Source organism: Motacilla alba, chromosome 5 (genome assembly GCF_015832195.1).
Source record: "Motacilla alba alba isolate MOTALB_02 chromosome 5, Motacilla_alba_V1.0_pri, whole genome shotgun sequence".
In the NCBI taxonomy this organism is placed as follows: Eukaryota; Metazoa; Chordata; class Aves; order Passeriformes; family Motacillidae; genus Motacilla; species Motacilla alba.
Genome location: NC_052020.1, coordinates 57,900,787 through 57,921,823, shown reverse-complemented (window position 1 = coordinate 57,921,823; position 21,037 = coordinate 57,900,787). Strand labels below are relative to the sequence as shown.

The following is a 21,037-nucleotide window of genomic DNA, read 5'->3' as shown; positions in this document are numbered from 1 at the left end:
AAGTGGAATGCACTGTGGAAGATTGTTTTCCTGAAGGGAATTGCTAACTGGATTCTGGTGTGAGTGTTTTGATTCCCGGGCCGGTTGGATCCAGGTGTGTGTGTCAGGATTGTCAGCTGACAGTCACCAGATTCTGAGCAGTTGAGTGCTTGGCAGATTCAGTGTCACATAGTCTAGAATAATATTGTATAATAAAGGAATTAATCAGCCTTCTGATATCAGTGGAGTCAGATATCAGTCATTTTCTCCCCACGGTTGGGGCTGCCTTGCTTTTACAATAGGCTGGGTGCCAGAGCCAGGGCAGGGCTGAGCCTTCCCGCAGAATTCCCTGGGTGAGCTGTTCCCACAACGTGTCAGTAGGTGGCAAAAAGCTCCAACCCTTGTGCTAAGCAAGAAATAAATATGTTTTCCTACCTCTTTCAAGAGCAGGAGGGCTCTGTGGGCAGCCCTGTGGCGGCAGTGGATTGTGCTCCCACTGGGACAGAGATCCCTGCAGCAGCACTCTGCCAGGGAGAGCCATCCCAGAATCCAGGAACAGGGCAGGTAAAGAGGCTCAGAGAAAAACAGGAGCTGCCTCTTCATTCACCAGAGGACCCTTGTGCCATCTCTTGACCTTACTCAGGAATTATTCAAAGGGAGCTGGGAGCTGTGACTAAGGGAAAAGAGCAGCTTTGGGGCTGTGCTGTGGCAGAGCAGTCTGAGGGTACCTGGTGAGGCAAACAAAAACCTGCCAGGCTTGGTATTTTCTCAAGCTGGTGATAAGGCTTTCATCTTGGTGTACAGCCTGAAAAGGAGCTGCTCGAGTCGCTGCTCCTGGGGCTTTTCTGTGCAGCTTTGTGCCAGCAGACTGCAGCAATCCCAGCCTGTCACACACCTTCCAGGGAGGCAGGGCACATAAAGGCTTTCCCAGGGTTGCTGATGTGTCCCAGTGGCTCAGTTGGTGGAGTTTTCCCTACTCTGGAATGCCTGTGTCCGCTGGGGAAGGAGGATGTGATGTGGTGCTGGAGACTCACATTCCTGAGGAGGCCAAATGCTCTGAGCACCAGGTGGGACTGAGCCCAGGGAGGTTGGAAAATCCCATTAATCCAGACTAGTCAGTGAGATCCAGTTACAGTGTGGCTTTGTTCAGCTTTATTTACCTAACACCTCTCTTTGCTAAGTAGAATTAATTTTTTTTCCTCAAGAACAGAGGTGTTACAGCAACCCCAGCTCCCTTTTTAAATACAGAAGAGCAGTTTCTTGACATTTCCTCTTATAAATTGTACATTTAATTGCTAATGATTTTGCCAGGCTGGTGCTGACTTCAGGCTGAGCGTTACCACTTTGATTTCACATTTCAGCAAAACCAGTTCAGCTAACCCTGAGCTGGAAGAACTTGGCTTGCTCTGGCCATGTTTGACAAAAACATTCTATAACCATTTCCCTGGGGAGATCCAGTGTCCTTTGGGGCAGGGATCTATCTCACCTACATCTCCTGTAGGGGCTGCACCATTTGCTGCTATCCACACCCACATCATGAACTGTGTAAAATCTCCATTCTTTGCTGTTTTGGTGAAAAATGAGAATCTGAATTCTCTGAAGGTGCTAAATTTGGGCTGAGCAGGTGCCCCAGCACAGCTCCTGTGTGGAGACTCCTCTAACCTGCAGGAAGGGTCCAGCCCAGCCTTAAAGCTTTGGGTAGTGTGGGATATCCACAAAAGCACGTTTTTAGCTTGGGGAGGCACTGGGGGGTGAGGGGCTCTGCTGAACACAGACTCTGGTTCCTGTGGGTGTGACTGGGGTTGAAGCTGTGTGAGCTCAGGTGTGGTGAGTGGCAAGCTGTGTCCTCTCCAGAGCTGCCTGTACGGGCTCAGCCTTCAGGTGATTCCAGCATTTGGAACTGGGAGCTGAGAGCCTCTCCCCAAAGTCTCCAGTGCTGAGCTGCAGAAACATTCTGGGAGCTTGGTTGGGGTTTTTTTTCCCCCATCTTCTGCAGTTTGCAGGAAAGTCTGTGTTTCACCTTTAGTCACAATGAAAATGTTTTCATTCCCAGTGTCTGGAAGGACGTTAGAAAACACGATCAGAGGATGAGATGCAGCCTGCCTCTCTACAGGTTGTGACGAATGGATACAATCAAGAACAGCACAGTCAAACAGTTTTGAGCACCAGAAGTATTTCACAGACTCACAGAACATTGTGGGTTGGAAGGGACCCTAAAGCTCACCCAGTTCCACCCCCTGCCATGGGCAGGGACACCTTCCACTGTCCCAGGCTGCTCCAAGCCCTGTCCAGCCTGGCTTTGGGCACTTCCAGGGATCCACAGCTTCTCTGGTCACCCTGTGCCAGGGCCTCACCACCCTCACAGTCAGGAATTCTTCCTAAATCCCATCTCCCCCTGCCCTCAGCCAGTGGGAAGCCATTCCCCTTCGATGGGAGCATCTTTGCTGATTTTACCCCTTTCTAAGAGCAGATTTTGCACACTGCAGATTGATAAATTAATGCTCAGAGAGTCTCCCTGCACAGGCTCTGATATGGATCGAGTGGTCCACAGACACTTCTCCGTGGGCAGCGCTCTTCCCCAAGGCTGGCAACACCATTATTGGAAAACTAATCAGCTCTATCTGAGATAAATTGCATTTCCACCAATTACAGCTTAATTGTTGACAGATGGGAACACAGAAGGACGATGTGTCACATCATTAAGAGAACAGGTGTATAGACAAGTGCCAGATTAATTGTTCCAGCCCATTAAATCATTGACCTTTTCAGCACACCCTCAGCACTGAGTTCGAAGCTCTCATGGTATTTCCAGCTCACACAGACTGACAGTGTTTATCAGCAAAGTTCTTGGGGCATTTTAAAACACACAGACTCCAGACATGGACTCATTAGCCATGAGCAGCTCTCCTTCTCATTAAAATAATTCCTCTTCTTCTTCCTTCCCTGTGCTGGGGTTTGTTTTTGTGTTTTTCTGGTGAAATCCCACATGGTGTGTGGGCTCTCTCCGAAGTGCAGTTTCCCCCATGGAGCGTGCAGACATTCTGTAATGGGCCATACATTTAGGGATGTCAAAAGCAGGTGAAATCAGGACACAGCAGCTCAGTCCTGGGCAGCTCGGCTGCAGGCTCCAGCTTGATTTAGGGCTTTGTGATTTCCAGCTCCTGCTCTGCCTGGGATTTTCAATAAAGATAAATACTGGCGAAAGTGAGTCAGCCATGGGTGTCTAGTTCCCTTAAATAAGTGTAAAAATGTGTCTCCTGCTCTTTTCCTGGCTGTGAAAATCAGGACTTGGAGGGTGCAGTGCAGACACACCACAACAGGTTTGGGACAGGGGTGCAGGACAAGCTTCATCTGTCCCGAGCTGCCCGAGCCCTGCTTGTGCTGGGTAACCCAGAACTGGCTCTAGACCTTGTTCTTCTGGCTTGAAAAATGAAAGGATCAGCTTTCCAGCTGGAAGTGCTGTGGTGGTAATGATACTTGTTACACCTGGAGCCCCTGCCCTGCAGCAGGGAGCTGATCTGGAGATGCTTTGACCCCCTGGTAGTTGTAGAAAGACCAGGTGGGAAGGGAGGGAGACAGGCAGGAGGCACAAGGGTTAATGCCCTTTGTCAGCTCAGCAAACAGAGGCAAAACTGGCGCTGGGATCAGAGCTGTCTGTTCCCCAGGGCTGCTGGTGGAATCTCTCCCTCCCTTGTGTTTCACCAGTCCCAGTTAAAATAACTGTGATATTTTATCCAATTAAAATAACAGTGATATTTCACTGAAATCTCCTTTTATGTAAAGTGCTGTGAATCCACAAACTTGGTGGTCTTTATGGACCTCCAGGAGCAGCCAGATAGGATACAGGGGAGTTGGGTGAAGTTCCCTCTCAGGTAACAAATTATTTCGTAAGGAAAATGAGATAATTTAATAAAAAAATTCAATTTATGTGAGATGGAAACTGCAAGAGCGTTTTTGATAGATCAGACACCTTCATATAATCATATTTTTCAATATGGTTGGAAATGTCAGATTGCAACAGGGCAGCTTGTTAAAATCCCTGGGAGGTCCTGCAGCCTTGATCAGCATCCCTGGGAGAGGGTCTGCAGGAAAAGAAGGAGATTTCTCCATTTCCATCAGTCACTACCCAGCACTGAACCCTGGACAGGGAAAAAAAGTGAACCAAAGCCAGATTTTTCAGATTATATATAAATCTGGAGGTTGGTTCTGAAGCAAGTACATATATTTCTGTCTGCAGGACAGGGAGGAGAGGAAATAATTAAAAAAAACCAAAAAATGAAAACTAACAAACAAACAAACAAAAAAAGAACCCACAAAAAAAAAAAAACAAAAAACCCCAAAAAAAACCAACCAAACAAACAAAAAAAAACCAAAAACAAAACAAAAAAACACCAAAAGCCACAAAAGTGAAAGAGGAATTTTAGAAATGCAAAAAAAAAAAAAAAAAATTAAAGAATTTCTAAATGAATCATTTAACCTTGCATTTTGAGCTGGGGTTTGTGGTTTAGAAAAGGCTAACCTCAATTTAAACAGAAAGATTGAATAACTCAAAGGCAAGAGAAACATTTTATTTCAGTTGAAATTTGATATTTGGGGTTAACCCAGAACTTTCCCCAGCCCCTTCAGCCACACATCCCAGAGGGTTTTTGTTCACCCCACATCAGTGAGCTCCTCATTTCCAGCTGTCCTTTCCACACTCACAGACATTCCACTTCCAACACTTACAGAGTTGGAATTAGATGATATTTAAGGTCCCTTCCAATGCAAACCATTCTATGATTCTATAATAAAAATCTTTCAGAAGCCACAATTACATCCCTGGTTTAGAAGTCAGGGGACTGTGGTCTAGAACAAGGATGGCATCTGGGACAAGTACAGAACTTAGATGCAATGTCCCCTTTAGCTTAAAATTGTATTTTTAAATTAGAAATGCCTGCCTTTTCCTGTCTTCCCCTCACTCCTCCACACTCACTGTCTCCAACCCCAGCCCATCCATCTGGGGGGATCCAGCCCCTCCAGAGCTGGGGCTCGTTTCTTTGGCACATGCCACTAGAAATCCCTGTCAAAGAAGTCATCAAAGAGGGAAACTCTCTCTGTCTTGGTCCTCACAAGCGTGGGTTTGTGGTGAATCCTCTCTTCCCTCTCCCACTCCTCTGAGCTTGTGCTGGAGGAGTCCCAGAACAGGTCCCTGCTCCGTGGCTCCCTGCAGAACCACAGGTCAACCTTCCCCCTCCTGTCTGGAGAGAGTTCAGCCCTGGAGAGTCCTCCACCCCACGTGTTTCCTGGGGGAGAGAAAAAAATAAAATACCATGGTTTTGCAGAGCTGCTCAGTCACCTGGAGCCGAGCTGGGAATGGCTGTGCACAGCTGGAGGCACCCAAGGAAAATCCTGAGAGCTCCCTGTAAGACCAGACCCCATGTCTGGGGCAGGGGGAGGTGCTGCCCACTCAGGATTATGTTTGGTGGAATTATAGAGTCTGGCAATATGGATTTATCCCCAAGGGGAAGAGAGTTGAGGTGAAGAACCACAAGGGAATGGGAAGCCAGGTTTGTTCCCCTTCCTGCTGGTGAAAGTTCACTTTCAGGTGAGTTTCTCACTGATTTAAGCACTTTCAGCCTCGGTGGAACATTCCCAGCCTTGCCAAAGGTTGTCACGTGCAGGCGAAGCAGGACAGGGCTCATGCCTTGGACAGGCCAGGAGGAAGAGGTGGCTGAGATCCATTTCTGTAGGGACAGTGGGGAAAAAACCCTAAACCTGAAAAGTGATCAGCCCCAGTGGGTGTCACATTTACCCCGGAGAGATCTCTGAACATTCCAATGCTTTGTCCCACAAACCCAGCCTTTTCCCCCCTGAACCTGCTTCTCATCACTGCAGGAGGTGGAGCAGTGGAAGAACCTTCCACAGGGAAACTTCTCTGATGACATTTAGGAGGGCTGGTGAGTTTCACAGCGCCTTGGAAAATTATTCCACCTACCAGGGTTGTCTTCAGGAAAACGCTGATTGTGCCCAGCAGGGATGGGGTCCGGGCTTCTGGTGCTGTCACCTCTCTGGGGAGTGTCAAGGACATCCTTGGGGCTGAATTCCTTGATGTTTTGCTTATTGATTTTCGCCTCCCTGTGGAGATTCCTCTTCAGCTCCGCCTGGGTTTGCAAATGAGTTGTCAACACAAGCAGCAGAGGCGCGGACGTGTTTTAATAGCACAGCATTAGGGGGCTGGCCCTGGAAATAATTGCACAGCCGAGTAGTTTAACCCGAGCAAATGGAATCTGCCAGACTGGGAACATGACAGAACATGACTGGGACAGGGATTTTTGGTTTCTCAGAGAGTCATGGCCAAATGAGGGCAAAGCGTTGGAAAAATCACAGGTAATTGCTGATCACAGGGGCCCTGGGGATGCTCCCCACCAGCCCTCTGCCTAAGACTCAGGGAAAGCTTCCTTTCCTCTTCCCAGCAAGAGGTCTGAAGCCTCCTGGTCTGTGGGAAAGACACCTCCATCCCCTCCCCAAATCCACCTTGGCGTTACCTCTCGTCGCTTGCGGGTCAAGTCCAGCATCTGGAGCTTGTGCAAGTGCTGCCTCCTGCCAGGGAGGGGATTCAGGCTTTGCCCCCTCTTCTCCAGCACCTACGAGGTATTTAAAGATGCAAACAAATACACCTGCACTTTCTGAAAGAGAAAGGAAGAGCCACCAGCTCACAAACCCCTCGGGCACTCCCAGATAAAGGCAGGGAGCATCTCCGGGTGTAGCCAGCTTGCAGGAATTCAGCATAGATTTCCACTGTGCTTGCAGTTTATCCCACAGCTCAGGGGCAGGAGGGGAAAAACTTCATTAAAACAATGTATTCGTGCTTCTGCCCCCCGAGGTGTTGCTGCTTTGAGTCGGTTCTCCAAGATAATCTCATGATCCAAAAGAAAGAACAGCTTTTGCATGTTTGGGGCTGCAGGGGCTGTTTGTGGCACACAGTGTTTGCAGCCTTTAAATCAGATTTATGGAATTGTTAAAGTTGGGAAAGATATCTAAGATCATGCAGTCCAGCTGTCTCCCCAGACTGCCAAGACCACCACTGACCCACGTCCCCAAGTGCCACATCCTCATGGCTTTGAAATCCCTCCAGGGATGGTGGCACCACCACTGCCCTGGGCAGCCTGTTCTAATGCCTGACACTGCTTTCAGTGAAGGAATTTCTCCTAAAATCCAATCTAAACCTCTCCTGGCACAAGCTGAGGCCACTCCCTTTCCCCCTGTCCCTTGTTCCCTGGGAGCAGAGCCTGAGCCCCACCTGGCTCCAGATTCCTGTCGGGAGAGCGAGGAGGTCTCTCCCTTCTCCCCACCAACTGCAAGGGATGGGTGCTCAAATAAGTCATTTAAAAAGGTGCCTCTCATACTTTCAGCCTCTAAAATATTCAATATCCTGGCGCAGCAGGTCCATCTCATGCACGGAACTGTCATGCTGGAGATCAGGAAGCTTTCCCCTTGTTTTGGATCCTCTCACCCACACGCCAGCGTTTCAGCTCCGTGTCCTGGGCTCAGCCAGGGACAGGAGCACAGCCAGTGGTTAAACACCAACTTCTGCCCTTCAGGGCGCCCAGAGTGGGAGGGAAAGGAGCCTGCAGCCAGGAACGGCTTGGGGAAGGGCACAAACTCATGCACTTACCTTTGGTTTTGGGCTTGCAGCCGCTTCTGGCTGATTCCAGGGCTTCCTAGGAGTGATTGTTTGTGGAAGGATGGCAGGTTCAAGCCTCTGCAAGTCCAGTATTTACAATATTTAGCATTGCTCATTCCACAGGATCATAAAACAGGATATGAAACTACCTTGACATTTCTCCAGCTCCAATTCCGGCCCAGCTGCTTGGGATACTCCAAGGAAACTCCAGGAAGGAATTTGTCATCTCAGAGAGATGAGCATCATTTGGTCCTTCAGGAGGGGGCAAAACTGGGGAAATCTTTTGCATTTCAGCACAGGCAGCAAAGTCCCAGTTTGACAGCAACTCCCCCCCTGCAGGTATTTCTCTCTGAGCCACAACAGCACCCAAAGCTCCATCCAAGGCCTGAGTGAAGCCAAACCACAGCTCAGATTGCCTCATGGCAAAGCTGAGTGTGTATAATTTAATCTTAGAGTCCTATCAGGTCATCAAAGGGGAGGTCCCAATTAGAGGAGACCTGGAGCACCATTCCCTCAGCCCAGCCAGTCTTTGTAAGACCTCTCTGCAAAACTGTGCATGGTACAAAGTTCCTTTTCTGGTGGCTGGTGGAAATAGGCAGAGACTTGCTCTAGGCTGCCCTGAGCATGGATTTTTATCTCAAGGAGCCTCCTTAAATCATGCCAAGCTCTGAGGTGCTGCTGGGCCATTCCATGGTTTGGTATCCATGGAATCACCAGGTTGGAAAAGACGCCCCAGACCATCAAGCCCGACCATTATCCCAGCACTGCCAGGTCCATCACTCAACCGTGTCCCCAAGTGCCACATCTACGCAATTTTGGGACATTTCCAGGGGTGGTGATTCCACCTGGAGTTCCCTTCTAGGAGGGGAGCTCACTACGGCTTAATAAAAATTAAAGGGGGCATCATAAAGGACTTTGTAACACCTGACTTGTATTTTATTTGGGACACCATGAACTCCTTGATTAGGAACAAGTGCCCAATAAATGGGGACACGTTGGGAGCCTGGTTACTGAGAATTTTAGATTTTCTGTGCTGACAGGCACTGACCCCCAAAAGAACGCTGCATTTGAGCTGAGGCTGTGGAGAAGACATCCAAAATTAAATAAATAACTAAGATTATGAGTATATAATTTAAATAAAAGTGTATAATACCACACAGTAGAAAACTTAGAGTTTAAAGTTTTAAAATAGACATTAAAATATTTATTAAAATAATATTTCTATATTATTCGATAGTTTATATTAAATTTACTATTTGATTTTTATTAATACATTATATTTACTATTTAATATTTCTATATTAAAGTATATAATTTAAAATAGATATAAAACAAGATTATATTTTTATAAAAAGAACTAGTCCTCCTTCTTTACCTTCTTCTTCATAAGTTTAAGTAATATTATATAATGAAATAAAAAGTCGACATTACAAACCACAAATAGTTATTAGGTTAAAAATAAAAATAATTTAACTGTCATTTCTTAATTAAAAAATTATCCTTAAAAAACATTATAAAAAGAGATACAGCTCCATTTTTTCTAATTTATTAAAATAAAATACTATAAAACTCACAATTTATAAAACTGTAATATAAATAAAAACTAATAGAAATCTAAATCCAGACAAAAAATACCATCTCACACATTTAATCCCCACCCTAACCAAAAAAAGTCAAGACAACAGGGCCATGCCTGCACTGAATTGCTGCTGAACCCTGAGCTGTCATTTTGGATCCTTGTAAAAATGCAGGAGGAAAATCAGTGTCATGTAAAGGGAGAATCCCCCACTAGTCCCCAACGCCAAGTGCTCGTCTCTTAGCATCAAAAAAAACCCCACAAAGCCAAATATGAAACTGGAAAATGGCACTAGATGGCAGCATGTGCCACCACAAGCTGTGCTCCAGCATCCTGGTGTCGCCCCAGCAAGGCACCGAGGCCACCAGCATGGGGTGGGTGAAGGCAGAATTCCTCCCACCCTCCAGCTCATCCCCCTGCCCTGCTGGGCCAGCGGAGCTCCAGGCTTCTGGGTACAGCTCTGTCCCAGGATGGAAAATTGACTTTTCCCTTTTGTTTTTGTGAACTTCACAGGTTTTTGGCTGGAGAGATTCTCTGACCAAGATCCTTAAAGTCCTTAAGAAGACCATGTCATCCTGCTCCTCTGCCTTTGAGACTATTCCCACAGGGAAAACTCTCAAGTTTTTGGTTTTTTTTTAATTCCCTTTTTATTCCCTTTTTAATTCAATTCCCTTTTGCTGGGGCTGTGAACACTCCCTAAGAGCAGCAGCAGCAGAACAGGGTAGGATTCACAGAGTCTGGATGGAAATAAAATCAATAATTAAAAATTCTGTGCTGGTCAGAGGTTTCCAAAGGAACCTGTGATTCCATGTGACAGTTTTCAGGGTGTAGGTGGGCTCAATTCAGATGCCACAGCTGCAGCATCCCGCCAAACCCAGGCAGAAGTTATTCCACAGCTGGTGGCCACCTCTGAGCTCTGAAGCCACCAGTGTCACCCAGAGCCACAGCCCTGAGGGGAGCAGGTTTGAGTGACCCCGTTTGGTGGTTCTTCTGTTCTTTGTTACATTTAAAAGATCATAACCACAGCAGGGAGGTCTCAAGCAAAGAATCCTTGCTCCAGTGGGTTTACAGTTCACAGAATCATGGAAACCTGACATTTTTTGGGTTGGGGACACCTTTCACTAGACCAGGCTGCTCCAAGCAAATTCAGGTTGGATATTAGGAAGAAATGCCCATGAATGAACACGGGTTTAGAGCTGTGGCCTCACCAGTAAGTACAGGGGGGAGAAATAAAGATTTGAGGCTATTTCTGAGCTTTAGTTATGTCAGGGTAGCCTTTGTGTGGAGGCAAATCTTGGCTGTTAGGTCAGGTAGAGCCATGGGGTTTGGATTTTGGGGAGGAATGGATCTGAGAAGTGCAAGATGGGGAAACTGAGGGAGTTTGGGCAGGTACAGAGCATGAGCAGCAATTCCTGAAACCCAGAATGATTGCTGTGTCTTTCACCATGCCCTGGTGCACAGCACGTCTGCCTGCCTCACCATCTCTGCTCCCTGAGGAGCCAAAACCAGCCCCACACGATGCAAGCTGGATCCTTTCTGCAAAGGGCTCTCTCTTGGCCACACTGTCCCCATGGGAGCAGCAGGGTTTGGCTGCAGGTACCCAGCCACCCCCAGGCACAGTGGGACATCCCCGCAGAGGTGGCCCTGTGTCCCACTCTGGGACGCGTGTCCTTGCTGGGTGTCTCCAGAGCACGCAAGCTCGTGATCACCCAAAAGCAGGACTTGCCCCTCGTGTTGCTGTAGGGTATTTGCTTCCCCCCATGGTGCTGTGACATGTGCCCCTGTCCCCAAAAAGCCCATGGGGAGGGGTCCATCAGAGCAGCTCCCATCCACACTCGGTGTAGGAATGTGCTCCCCGCTGACGGAGTGACAAAACTGTCCTTTGTCTCCTCAAGAAAGATAAAAGCCCCAAAGTTTCTCTCCTCAGCAAAAAAGACACCTTATAGGACCTGGGGGACTTCACCTCAAACTTAAGGACAGCCAATTGGACAGAAGTCAAAAAGTCTCACCTGAGCAATTTACTAGAAAAAGAAGAGAACAAAGGAACTAATCACTTTTGTGAGGTGTTTTACCAGGAGCAAGAACCTCTTGCACCTGGCTCGGTTTTTCTCTGTAAAGAGTTTCATTATTTTGCCTTTTATTAAAACTTTTTTATTTCCAACACTCCCACAGAAGCCATCCTGCTGATTTCATGCCTTCTAAGGTAGCTGAGCTCTCTGGGGTGTGAAACGGATCTCCAAGAGCTCGTGAGACCTGGCTGGAGGAGACCCTTATTTCAACTCTCCTTACTTGAGGCCTTCGAGGTGGGTGCTGCTTGATGATGCTGATCCCATCCTGTCCTGGCACGGTGTTCCAAGAGAGGGGCCCTTGAAGGTTAAAGAAATGGATAAAATTACTTTTGGGTGATCAGGTGCACTCAGCAATAGCTTTGTGCCCTGTGTATTCCAGTAACACATGGAATATCCTATTGGTGCAGGAGTAAAGTGGGTGTGCCTGTGATTTCTAACAAACACCTCTCCAGCTTCCCCCTACAGCCACTCATGCTTTAAATATGACCATCACCATCCTTGTGTCTCCTCTGGCCTCTCCCAGGCCCTGGGATTTGGGCGGGCAAGGGATTCTCCTCATCCCATTCCCTGTAACCATCAGCTGGCCAAGAAATCCCTGATCTCCACTTCCTGCCCTGTTAGGAGTCAGGCTCAGGCAGCAGTTTGAGGCTTTTGCTGCTGCTCAGCCCCTGACACTTGATTATTGTTATTTTTTTTTTGGTGGGACTGAGCAATGCCTCTGCTGATTTACTGCCTGTGGCAGAGCTGGGCTGCAGCAGCAGCAGGAGTGAAAGGACTGGGTGCACTCCCAGACCCTGGAAATCAGCCCAAAGGAGTGTGTCACACACCAGTGATCCCCTGTCAGTTACTAGGGCAGAGCTTTCTCTGAGGCCTGGGCAGGATCTGGGCTCGGGTCTGTTCTGTGCTGGTGCCCTCAGCTGGACACCACTGCCCCTTTTGTTCTTTTCTTGCACAAATAAATCCTTGCATGTGCAGGAAGTATTTCTTTCACACAACAGTTTATCTGTTTATGCCACCTTTTCAGCCCAACAGCCTGTCCTGGTGCATTGAAATGACATTTTACACATGGGTGTCGTGGTTTGAAAGGAAATGAGTTTTTGGGAGGTGGTGAGGTGTGGCTGAGCAGCTCCTGAGGGGGTAACTGGGGATAAAGTGCAGGAAGAACATTAGCTGATGTCAAATTTAATCACATTTTAGTCATATTTAACAAGAAAATCAGTATTTTGGAGGTCAGTTTATGGGGGACTTCCTTGAACCTCCTGGAAGATCACCAGGCTGGGCTCTTGGGGAAGAGAGAGAAGACAATCACAGAATCATGGAATGGTTTGGTTTGGAAGAGACCCTAAAGATATTTTTTTTTTCCACCCCTGCCATGGGCAGAGTCACTTTCCACTATCCCAAGTTTCTCCAAGCCCTGTCCCTGGAACACTTGGGCACTTCCAGGGATGGGACAGCCTCAGCTTCTCTGGGCACCCTGTGCCATTGTCCCACCACCCTCAGAGGGAGGAATTTCTTCCTCCTGTGAGGGTGCTGGGCTATGGGAGATGGTGACTCCTCCATCAGGTGAATGTTTTGCAGAGCCCTGGAAATGTTTAACCACCGAGTGAAGCTCTGGCTGCTCCACACATGCAGGAATGGGAGCCTGAGGGGAAAATTCCCAGCACAGGAGGCTCCTCTGGAGACAAAGCTCATCTGCAGGGAGCACTTGGTGGTACAGCAGCTTGTTAGAGCAAAAGGGGGTTGTGGAGTATTGCCTCTATCTGCAGGAAGGTGGGTGCACAGGGAATTTCTGAGGGGAAAGGAAAAGGGAAGGAGGTGACCCACGGAGATGGGAACAGGGGCGTGACACAGGGAGGTGGCTGTGACTTAGGAGAGGCTTCTCCAGGTGAAGGGTAGGGCTTTGAGGAAGTTATTTCTCCCTTATGAGGTTTGATGGCTTGTGTTTGGGGTTGTTTTGAATTTTTGCCTCCCATCCCATCCACGGCCTGTAGGACATTTGTCCTTATCCTCTGCAGATCCAGAACTGGGGGTGAGGGCTGGCTGTCCCCAGGTCACCAAGCCCCAGCTCAAGGCATCCTCGTGGCTCCTGTTCTCCTGTTTTTCACCCTTGCACTTCAGCAGCAGCAGATCCTCCCCTCTGGGGGAATCTGGATTTAAAATAAGCCAAGCTGAACCCTCATAAACCAAATAAAACCTATTCTCTGGGAGGCTTTGCTTATTTAGACAGCAGCTCGAGCTAATGCTTCACTCAAGTCCTCCTGAGCATACTCATCTTGTTTCTGAAAATGGAAACTAATGGAAGATTGCATTTATTAATTTTTTTACAGAAGACACTTTTTTTTTTTAAACAAGCATTTGTTAAATGCCCAGTGATAATTTCCCAGAACAGGAACATTTGGTTGTTCTTGCTCTCATGGAGTACATAAAACCTGCTTTTCTACAGCAAGGTCTGATTTGTATTCTCCCCAAAACCTCAGTTCTGGGAATGTCACTGCTCTCACTCCAGAGGTTTATTTGCTTTCACTGCTTCCTGATGCCACCTGATGAATGATCCTGGAGGAAATATCCAGCCTCTGGTGAAGCAGCAGTGCTTAACACTGCTTGGTGTGGGTCAGAAATTGATTTTTGGGACTGGAAAAGCAGGGAGGGGGGTGCTGGGGGTGCAGATCCTCCTCCCTCTGCCTCGCCCTTCCTCACACCCCCCTGGTTCTCACGGATGTTTCTCCCCACACTCCCCTGGGAAGCATTTGTCAGCGTCCAGTTCGTTGTGGAGAGCTGCACCTCCTCTTCCAGATGGATGCAGAGCTCTGGTAAGGATTCGGGGATGGCTGGAGTTTAGAGGCTGCTTGCAGGGAAGCACACCCTGCCAGGCTGCCTGCCTTCCTCTGCTCCTGGAAATTTGTCATTGATTCCAGTGCTGAGTTTTACCTGGCCAGGATCTGGCTCTGATTGGGGCAGAGATGTGCCTGGCAGGGCCAGGTGAGCAGGACAGGGCTGTGGTGGGGTCACAGGGGGGTTCCCTGGACACAGGTGGGTGCCAGGGTGGTGCTGGGCTGTTCCCAGGGGGTGCCCATTGAAGGCAAGGAGCTGGGCTCTGGTGAGTGGGACACTCCAAAACAGTGGAAGGGGGAAAATGAGTTTCCCCAAGGCTGAAACATCCTGGAAATGGCAAAAATGGCACAAAACTGCTGAGGCAGGACAGCACACCCCTGCACCCACCCCACAGTGCAGCCAGCAAACCCAGAGCCCCGGTGAGCCCAGGGTGACAGTGTCCCATCCCTGGTGAGCCCAGGGTGACAATGTCCCAGCCCCAGTGAGCCCAGGGTGACAGTGTCCCAGCCCCGGTGAGCCCAGGGTGACAGTGTCCCAGCCCCGGTGACCCCAGGGTGACAATGTCCCAGCCCCAGTGAGCCCAGGGTGACAATGTCCCAGCCCCAGTGACCCCAGGCTGACAGTGTCCCAGCCCCAGTGAGCCCAGGGTGACAATGTCCCAGCCCCGGTGACCCCAGGGTGACAGTGTCCCAGCCCCAGTGACCCCAGGGGGACAGTGTCCCAGCCCTGGTGATCTCAGGCTGACAGTGTCCCAGCCCCGGTGACCCCAGGCTGACAGTGTCCCAGCCCCAGTGACCCCAGGGGGACAGTGTCCCAGCCCTGGTGATCTCAGGCTGACAGTGTCCCAGCCCCGGTGACCCCAGGCTGACAGTGTCCCAGCCCAGGTGAGCCCAGGGTGACAAGGTCCCAGCCCCAGTGACCCCAGGGTGACAGTGTACCAGCCCCAGTGACCCCAGGGTGACAATGTCCCAGCCCCAGTGACCCCAGGGTGACAGTGTCCCAGCAGTGCCCCCTCACCTGCAGAGGCTCTCCCGTACCAGGTCTCCCTCAGAGGAGGCAGCTCCAGGTGGAAGATGGGCTTTCCCCAGGCTGAGGGCTGGCCTGGCTCCCTGGACAGTCCCTGCAGGGTCACATCCCCCTGGGATGGCACCGGGGCCACCCTGGTCACCCTGGGCTGTGCCTTGGAGGAGCTCAGGCCCATCCTGCAGAGCCAAGGCTCTGAGAGGAGCCGGAAAACCCCTCATGCACCATCCTCCCTGGACATGGAGAGGGATCTCTGTGAGCCAGCCAGAGCCCAGGCAGCTCCCTGCCAGCTCCCACACATGTCCTTCCCAGCTTGGTTAAACATTGACCCATCCCCAGCCATGGCCCCGCAGCGAGGGCAGAGGGGGAAGCAGCTCAGGAGCCAGTGCCAAGCCCTGGGGAAACTTTGGTTTTTAGCTACGAGTGATTTTCAGCCAGGGCCACCACCTCAGCTGGCCTGCAGGTTTCTTCAAGCAGCTTTTTTGCTAAATCTTCAGGTTTTGGAAGGAAATTCAATCCCTGGGGCTCCAGAGGGGTTAAAGTGTGTCCCATCCTGCATGGGAGAAGCAGGATGAAATAAATGGGAATAAAGCCTGGCTTGGGAATAAAGCCTGGCCTGGGAATAAAGTCTGGCCCAGGAGCTTCCCCCACCTTTGTTGCTGCTGCCTGAGGGCACTGCTGGAAAAAAATGCAACTTTAGGACAAAACTAACTGAGAATATTGGTAAAAGTGAGTTATATTTGGTAGTTCATAGAAGCATAGGATTGTAGAGGGTTTAGGTTGGAAAGGACATTAAAGATCTAGTTCCAGCCCCCTGCTGTGAGCAGAGACACTTTCCACTAGACCTGGTTGCCCTCAGAAGAAAATATCCATCCCTGGAAAATCCCAATCAGTTCATGTTTTCAGCCACAAAGCACCAACATCTGTCATGACTTTGCTTTTCCCAGGTCACACAAGGCACTAGGGAGCAGAGCAGCCTGGCCTGTATTTTTTTTTTCCTTCTTCTTTTCAAACAAAAATGTAAAATGAACACTCTGTTTCCCTCCCGTTCTCAATGCTCACTGTCTCTTTTTCCTTTTTATTTTAATTACCTTCCCCCAGCTGAGAGCAGGTCATTCCTGTTAAGCAGCTTGGGAAAATCATGAATTAAATGCAGGGATGGATGTGTGGGAGCAGTGGAAACCCACGTGGATGCTCAAGCCCATGGTGCTTTATCTGGTGTTTTACCCAGGTGCTGCCAAAATCCTCACAGGCTCCCCACACTCCCCAATCCCCTCTCCTGGCCGTGTTCCCTTCTCAGAGAGTTTTACTCTGTAAAGCAAAGAGCCCAAGAGCAGCAGCTGAAGGTTTGGGGTGAGGGGGAGCTGCAGGAGGATGCCCTTGCTGCAGGTCACTGGGGCCAGCCGAGATCCTGGTCAGGGATGCTCATCCTGCTCTTGAGCTGGAGGTTATTCAATGCAAAATGTTATTTTATTGTGTCTGTATGTGAAGTTCACTGAAATTCCTGAGTATTGTGCTGTGGAATCATGGGGCTGGAGGAGCTTTGGCCCCATACAGTGCCTTTAGGGACAGCCCACAGTCCCTGCCAGAAGATCTGGAATAATTTTATCCCTTTCTCCCATTTCATTTATGGCTTTAAAGTCTCTCCCAAATTCAGCTGGCACTTGTAAGTGATGATGACCCCGCCAGAATTGGATTTTTCAGCAGATTTACTGCAGTCAAAATGAAATAATAGACTGCTAGGGGCTCTGATGCCCTTGCTTTTAGGAAGATACTGGAAAAGCTCAAGGGCAGGGCAGTGCCATCACTTGGGGCAGTTTGTTACTCACCTTCACACAGGGCAAAGGTGAACCAAGGGGAACTGCAGCATTCACATTCTCTGGAAAAACCCCTTCACCCTGGATTTTTCTGCTGGGAAGCTGAGAAGCCTCAGAGAAAAAGGAAAACAATTCTTGTCTCATTTGCTTCTCCTGTGTTTTGCTCATGTGGAATGTGTTTGGAGATTGTTTACCCACAGGTGATTGTTTACTTGGATTCTGCTGGGAGTTGTTTTCACTCTTTGGCCAATCAGGGCCAAGCTGTGTCGGGACTCTGGAGAGAGTCACGAGTTTTCATTATTATCTTTTAGCATTCTGTCTGTATCCTTTCTGTATTCTTTATATACTATTCTTTAATACAATATAGTATTATAAAGTAATCAATTAGCCTTCTGAGAACATGGAGTCAGGTTCATCATTCCTGCCATCCTCGGGACATCCCCAGCAAATTCAATAGGGAACCACTCAAACTGCAGCAGGGGATCACCCCTGCCTCAAAGCTTCTCCTCAAAGAGGAATTTTAAATCACAAAAAAAAAACAAACCGTGGGCAAAGGAGGAGATGGAAAGTGGGAGGGATGGATTTTTGCCAAAATAACGCCTGGGCTTTTCTGCCAATCCCCGGTGAGTAAAGCAGAGACAACCCCAGCAGTGCAGGCTGTTGTTTATCCTGCTTGCAGCACGTTCAGGCAGCCACAGCGTGAGCAAATGGATCAGCAAAGAGAGGAAAACATCTCCTGGCTAGGACACAAACTGCTGGGGCTGATAGAGCTTGGTGTTACACATCTGTGAGCTCAAGAAACACGTCTCGTTCCTCCCTCTGCTGCTTTTGACAGGGGACATTGATCTTAGCTCAGCCCAGTGCTGATAACTCTGCCCAGAGAGGGCAGGCACTGCTGGGGATGCTCCAGAATGGAAAAACAGAAGGATCAGCCTTAAAGGATGTTGATAATGATCGTTTGTATTGTTACCTCTCATGTTTGCATAAGATTTTACAGCAGAGAAACCACAAATATTTTGTTTCACATATTAGAGCATGTTCTTAGCTTCCAGGATTCTTAGAGGAAGGAAATGCAAGAGCAGATAAATGAACAATGACCATTGAGAGTGTTTTGCCAAGCACCTTTGAGCAAGCAAAACTGAGTCATGCATTTTTCATCAAAAGCACTCACAGATGCTTGCCCTGACTGTCAGCTTGTCAGGGAGGGATTCCAAAGTGTGATGTGTTCTCTCAATGGTTGCTGTGGAATGCCAGAGGTGTGACAAACACCCCAATCCATTAAAAATGTGGCTCCTTTTCCCCTGTGCATGCTGAAACATTGTTTTTATATCTGGAGGCCCACCTAGTGAAGCAAATTCTTGCAAAAAGTGATGGCAAACACGCTTGGCTGTTTCTCCTGTATGCAAAGAGGCAAAAGCTGCACCTGAAAAGGTGTCTAGGGATACATGGATATGTGAATTTATCAAAAGATGGATATTTCATGATATCTACTTGCCATAATTGCAGGCTCTGCAATCCTCATGGATTGGCAGCTCCTGTGGATACAGGACGCTGGACAAGCTGACACGTTCTGTTCTCCTCCAGTGATAAGGAGAATCTGATAAGGCGGCTGCTGGATCAAAAGTGGACTTTTCCTTGGGAGACAGTGCCACAGAAATGGAGCCTCACATTTCTGGGGAGGGCAGAAGGGGCTGCCAGAGACACCCACAGCAGTGGAGGTGGTGATGTCCAACCCTTGAGAGGGGTGATTATTGGTTTGCTGATCACCAACAGCATCAGGCCAAAGACCCTCTGTCACAGTCAGATTTTCTGGAAAAATCCCTTCTCACAAGATTTTGCTCCTGGGAAGCTGAGAAGCTTCAGAGAAAAAGGAAAACAATAATTATCTCATTTGCTTCTCCTGTGTTTGCTGCTTTGGAATGTGTTTGGAGATTGTTTACCCAACAGGTGATTGTTCCATTGCTTTCATGTGAATTATTTTGACTCAATGGCCAATCAGGGCCAAGCTGTGTCAGGGCTCTGGAAAGAGTCACCAGTTTTCATTATTATCTTTTTAGCCTTCTGTCTGTATCCTTTCTGTATTCTTTAGTATAGTACAGTTTAGCATTCTTTAATATAATATAGTATCATGTAATAATCAATTAGCCTTCTGAGAACATGGAGTCAGGTTCATCATTCCTTCCTGCCACGGGGCACCCCGTGAATACAATAATCCTCTGTTTGTTGTCTGATTTCTTGGGTTTGGTGGGTTTTTTCCCAGCTGAAAGGCTGAGCTGCCCTCCAGGGAAAATCCTTATGTCCATGCTTAATGAGGAATTTGAACTGGAGGCTGGGGCAGAGGGTGAAGGAAGGGGTTTAAGGCACTGCTGAGGTGGATGAGCACCCCTGGAAGGCATCTGGGAGCAGACTGCCCACAGAAGCTGTGGCTGTGCCATCCCTGGCAGTGTTCCAGGACAGGTTGGATGGGGCTTGGAGCAACCTGGAATAATGGAAGGTGTCCCTGCCCATGGCAGAGGAATGGGACTGGAGAATCTTTAAGAACCATTCTGTTGAAACCCTGGATGCTGAGAATTTCAGACTTTCTGTGCTGACAGGCACTGACTCCCAAGAGAACACTGCATTGACCTGAGGCCATGGAGAAGCTTCCAAAACTGAATGACAGAACTGGGATTGTGGTGTGGAGTTTGAATAGAAGTGTGTGATATCACAGGGTGGAAAACTTTATAGAGTTTTAGAATATAGACTATATATAAAGCAAGATGGAGGTTTTAGGGAGGAGGCTGGTCCTTCTTCTTCACCTTCTTCTTGTCCATGGGTTTGGGTGGTTTTGTGTAATTGGATAAAAAAGTCCACATTGCAGCCATGGGTGGTTGGTTATTGGGTTAAAAGTAAAAATAATTGAGGTGTCACTTCTTAATTGGACAGTTTGTCCTTAAAAAGCCTTGTAGAGAGAGAGAGATGGGGCTCCATTTTTGGTTTCTTAGAGTGAAGTGCTGGAGAACTCAGGGTTTGTGAGACTGTAACAGAGATAAGAACTAACAAACATCTGAGTCCCAACAGGAAATAAATACCATCTCGAGCATTTAATCTCAACCCTGGCAAAAAGAAGCAAAGGATCCACACTATTCCAACCTGAATCATTCTGAGAACATCAAGCCAAAGCAGGGGTGCTCTGCTCAAGCCTTCCTTGCTGGGATCACAGTGTTTTTGACACGCTGTGCCCCTGGCCATGGAATGTGTCAAGCAGGGGAAAGCTGACTCAGACAATGGGATTTCACACAATTTTTCCCTGCAGAATTCTCCATGAGGTTCTTGAAGGATCCAGTCCTAGGCCTGAAGATGCTGCCACGAGGCTGCTTGCCAAAAAGTACTCATCAACGCATGCTGAAAGTTTTGTTTTCCCCATGTGTTCAGTTTGGCAGGAGCTAAAATTTCAGTAAAACACATCCCCACAACTATCTGGCAATGTAAATGAATGTATCAGCTCCCAAACTGCGGGGAGAGGCCAAGCTGCCACGTGCTGGGTGCTTTCAGCCCATCAGTATCTTTATAATTAACATTTCTGGAATATTTTTTGTCTGTCTCCTCTCAAAAGCAGCAGACCTGGAGCTGTAAGAGGCTTGTGTGTGCATGCAAACCTTACACCTCTGGGTTTAGGGCACAGGGGACACTTGGTTGGGTTGGTTTTTGCAGCCCTAATTCTGCAGCCATTTGATGAAACAGCCCAAGTTTGAGGTTTTTTTTTTTTTTAAATACACACAAGTATTTTTTCTGCTCTGCTGGCTGCAAGGAACAGTTTAGACATGAACATTAAAAAATTTTAAAAATATCCAATAGAAGAGTCAAATAAATTATTATCTACATTTTTTTCCCTGGCAGAAATACCATCAAAAATACCCCTAAACACTTTCCAGTTGGTTTTATTCTTCCTTTAAAAAAAAAAAAAAGTTTTTCTGCCTATCAAGTGCTCTCAAATAAAGACAGTCTTGAGTGGTCAATCCCAGGAATACTGCAAACCACCCTAAATAACAGAGCAGCAGGCCTAGGGAAGATAGTGGGAGGTTGGTTGGTTTGATTT

General features: G+C 48.2%; 1 protein-coding gene across 2 annotated transcripts; it reads right to left on the bottom strand.

Annotated features, from left to right (window-relative positions):
• Positions 1 to 4,606: 4,606 nt before the first annotated feature.
• CCDC198 (coiled-coil domain containing 198) lies at positions 4,607 to 15,438 on the bottom strand. 2 transcript variants are annotated; one of them, XM_038138875.1, is made up of 6 exons: positions 15,137 to 15,433; positions 11,508 to 11,584; positions 7,634 to 7,720; positions 6,504 to 6,602; positions 5,954 to 6,119; positions 4,607 to 5,261 (listed from the first exon to the last, which is right to left on the bottom strand). In XM_038138875.1, the coding sequence occupies exons 1-6, from the start codon at positions 15,318 to 15,320 to the stop codon at positions 5,029 to 5,031; spliced, it is 846 nt and encodes a 281-aa protein (XP_037994803.1). In that variant the 5' UTR covers positions 15,321 to 15,433; the 3' UTR covers positions 4,607 to 5,028. The 2 variants fall into 2 exon arrangements, with proteins under 2 accessions (XP_037994803.1, XP_037994804.1); XM_038138876.1 differs by having other exon boundaries at positions 5,119 to 5,702; positions 15,137 to 15,438.
• Positions 15,439 to 21,037: the final 5,599 nt, after the last annotated feature.

What these genes read in the sequence shown, in the direction of transcription:
- CCDC198 (XM_038138875.1), bottom strand. Translation starts at nt 15,320, where the DNA reads ATGGGCCTGAGCTCCTCCAAGGCACAGCCCAGGGTGACCAGGGTGGCC. An exon ending in TGACCCGCAAGCGACGAGAG is followed by an intron (nt 6,120 to 6,503) that starts GTAACGCCAAGG and finishes TTGCAAACCCAG; the next exon opens with GCGGAGCTGAAGAGGAATCT. An exon ending in TTTTCCTGAAGACAACCCTG is followed by an intron (nt 5,262 to 5,953) that starts GTAGGTGGAATA and finishes TCTCTCCCCCAG; the next exon opens with GAAACACGTGGGGTGGAGGA.